The 2,103-nt window shown below is 39.6% G+C and overlaps 1 protein-coding gene across 1 annotated transcript; it reads left to right on the forward strand.

Annotated features, from left to right (window-relative positions):
- Positions 1-258: 258 nt before the first annotated feature.
- On the forward strand, positions 259-1,203 carry LOC129402488 (putative olfactory receptor 2B8). The gene has a single exon (XM_055129235.1). It carries the CDS (start codon positions 259-261, stop codon positions 1,201-1,203), a length of 945 nt encoding a protein of 314 aa, XP_054985210.1.
- The last annotated feature ends 900 nt before the right edge of the window (positions 1,204-2,103 follow it).

Genomic DNA, 2,103 nt, shown 5'->3' on the forward strand with positions numbered 1-2,103 from the left:
CCACTTATAAGGCAAACACCAGTGCTCTGGCCCCAGGGCTAAAACTCTTCCCATGATGGACTACCTCAACTTTATTTTATTGGAATTCCTTCCCACCTTTTGTGTTGGCTTTATGGTGTTATAAGAGATCAAAATGCAGGGCACTGCACAACCTGGGCACTGCATATAGTACTACTGAGGCTACATTCTCACTCCTGAAGATACTTTATAAATATTGTTCAATGCTTTCTCTTGACAGGAGATAAGTACTTATAAAGGATGGAACAGAACAATGGAAGTTCTTTCACTGGATTTATCCTACTAGGGTTCTCTGACAGGCCTCAACTGGAGTTCATCCTTTTTGTGGTTCTTTTAATACTTTATATCTTCACTGTGCTCGGGAACACCACCATCATTACATTGTCCTACCTGGACCCAAATCTCCACACCCCAATGTACTTTTTCCTCTCTAACTTAAGCTTTTTAGACTTGTGCTACACTACGAGTACTATCCCTCAGTTTCTGTATAATCTCAGTGGACCTGATAAATCTATCTCCTATGCTGGTTGTGTTGCTCAGTTTTTCATCTTTTTAGGGTTGGGATGCACAGAATGCATGCTCTTAGCAGTCATGGCGTTTGACCGCTATGCTGCTGTGTGCAGGCCTCTCCACTACACTGTCATCATGCATTCTCGTCTGTGTGCCCTGATGGCTTCTGCTTCATGGATCTTTGGTTTTTCCAACTCCTTGGTGCAGACGGTGCTCATCTTCATTTTACCACTATGTGGGAGGAATAAAATAGACCATTTCCTTTGTGAGATTCCTGCACTGATCAAGATCGCCTGCGTCGACACCAGTAGCACAGAGTCTGAAATATTTTTTGCCGGTGTTTTTATTCTTCTCATCCCTGTTTCATTGATCATGTTCTCCTATGGTCAGATCGTGAGGGCCATCTTAAGAATTAAGTCTGCAGCAGGAAAGCGCAAAGCCTTTGGGACCTGTGGCTCCCACTTCATCGTGGTCTCCCTGTTCTATGGCACAGCCATCTACGCCTACCTCCAGCCAAGCAACAACTACTCTCAGGATAAGGGCAAGTTCACGTCTCTCCTTTATGGCATTTTTATCCCCATGATGAACCCCGTCATCTATACACTGCGGAACAAGGATGTGAAGGGAGCAATGACAAAAACCCTTCAGAAGGTTCATCTCTTGATGTGTGTATGAGAAAGACATTCAATGGAAGGATTTTTGAATGCTAGAGTCTCTAAGATGTGTTTACCTTCATATATGCTACCAAAATTACCCTAATAATTTTCAGTGGAATTTTCTTTTGCTGTCATATAAAAATCAGAGTTGGCAAATGTAATGTCATGGATTTATTTTAATTTCTAGAGTGGCTGGGAACCTGTTCCCATAGCATTGCATTTTATTTATGATTTCAAACTGCCGTACAGATTTTTTAATTTTTATACATAATGATCCCCATTTGGGATCATTATTTAACTTGATTTGCTAGAAGACAGTAAAAGGCATGGTTAAACTAAGGGTATGGACCACTAAAATACTGTATTAGATATTAACATTTTAAGATTTATTCATGGCTGTTTTATAAAGTAAATGTTGGCTGTTTTTGAGCCTTTTTTCAGAACTAGATGAATGTCTTATAAAAATACAAAAAACAAGCCCAATACAAAACTTTCTCCAATGGATGTTAATAAAGTGATTCAGTAATTCATCTATCTTTGACCTTCTCCTCATAATAATCATATATTCGAGTATTAATTTCTCAGGTTATGCATGTGAATCGCTATGTGAAGAAATCTTGTTGCCAGTGACAATGGTGCCTTAAGTGTAATAGCAAAGGGAATGGGTTTTTTGTTTGTTCTTTGGCATATTTGAAAATTGCTAGACGAAGAGGTATGTAATTATTGGTTACTTTACATTTGTGAGCCATATTCTTCTTCTTCCCTTTTAAAATTGTTTTCTAGAGTGGAAAACCATCTAGGAGCTCTGTGTTCAGTCCCAGGCACCGAATGATCCCCTTAGCACCCTAGGGAGTCTCCCCTGAGCACTACTTAATGTTGTCCTGGAATGAAAAGAAAAAAATCTTTTGAGCACGCTATT

This window comes from Sorex araneus, chromosome 2, assembly GCF_027595985.1.
Source record: "Sorex araneus isolate mSorAra2 chromosome 2, mSorAra2.pri, whole genome shotgun sequence".
Taxonomy (NCBI): Eukaryota; Metazoa; Chordata; class Mammalia; order Eulipotyphla; family Soricidae; genus Sorex; species Sorex araneus.

Bases quoted from the DNA above. Each gene is read 5' to 3' on its own strand.
- LOC129402488 (XM_055129235.1), top strand. From the start codon at position 259: ATGGAACAGAACAATGGAAGTTCTTTCACTGGATTTATCCTACTAGGG.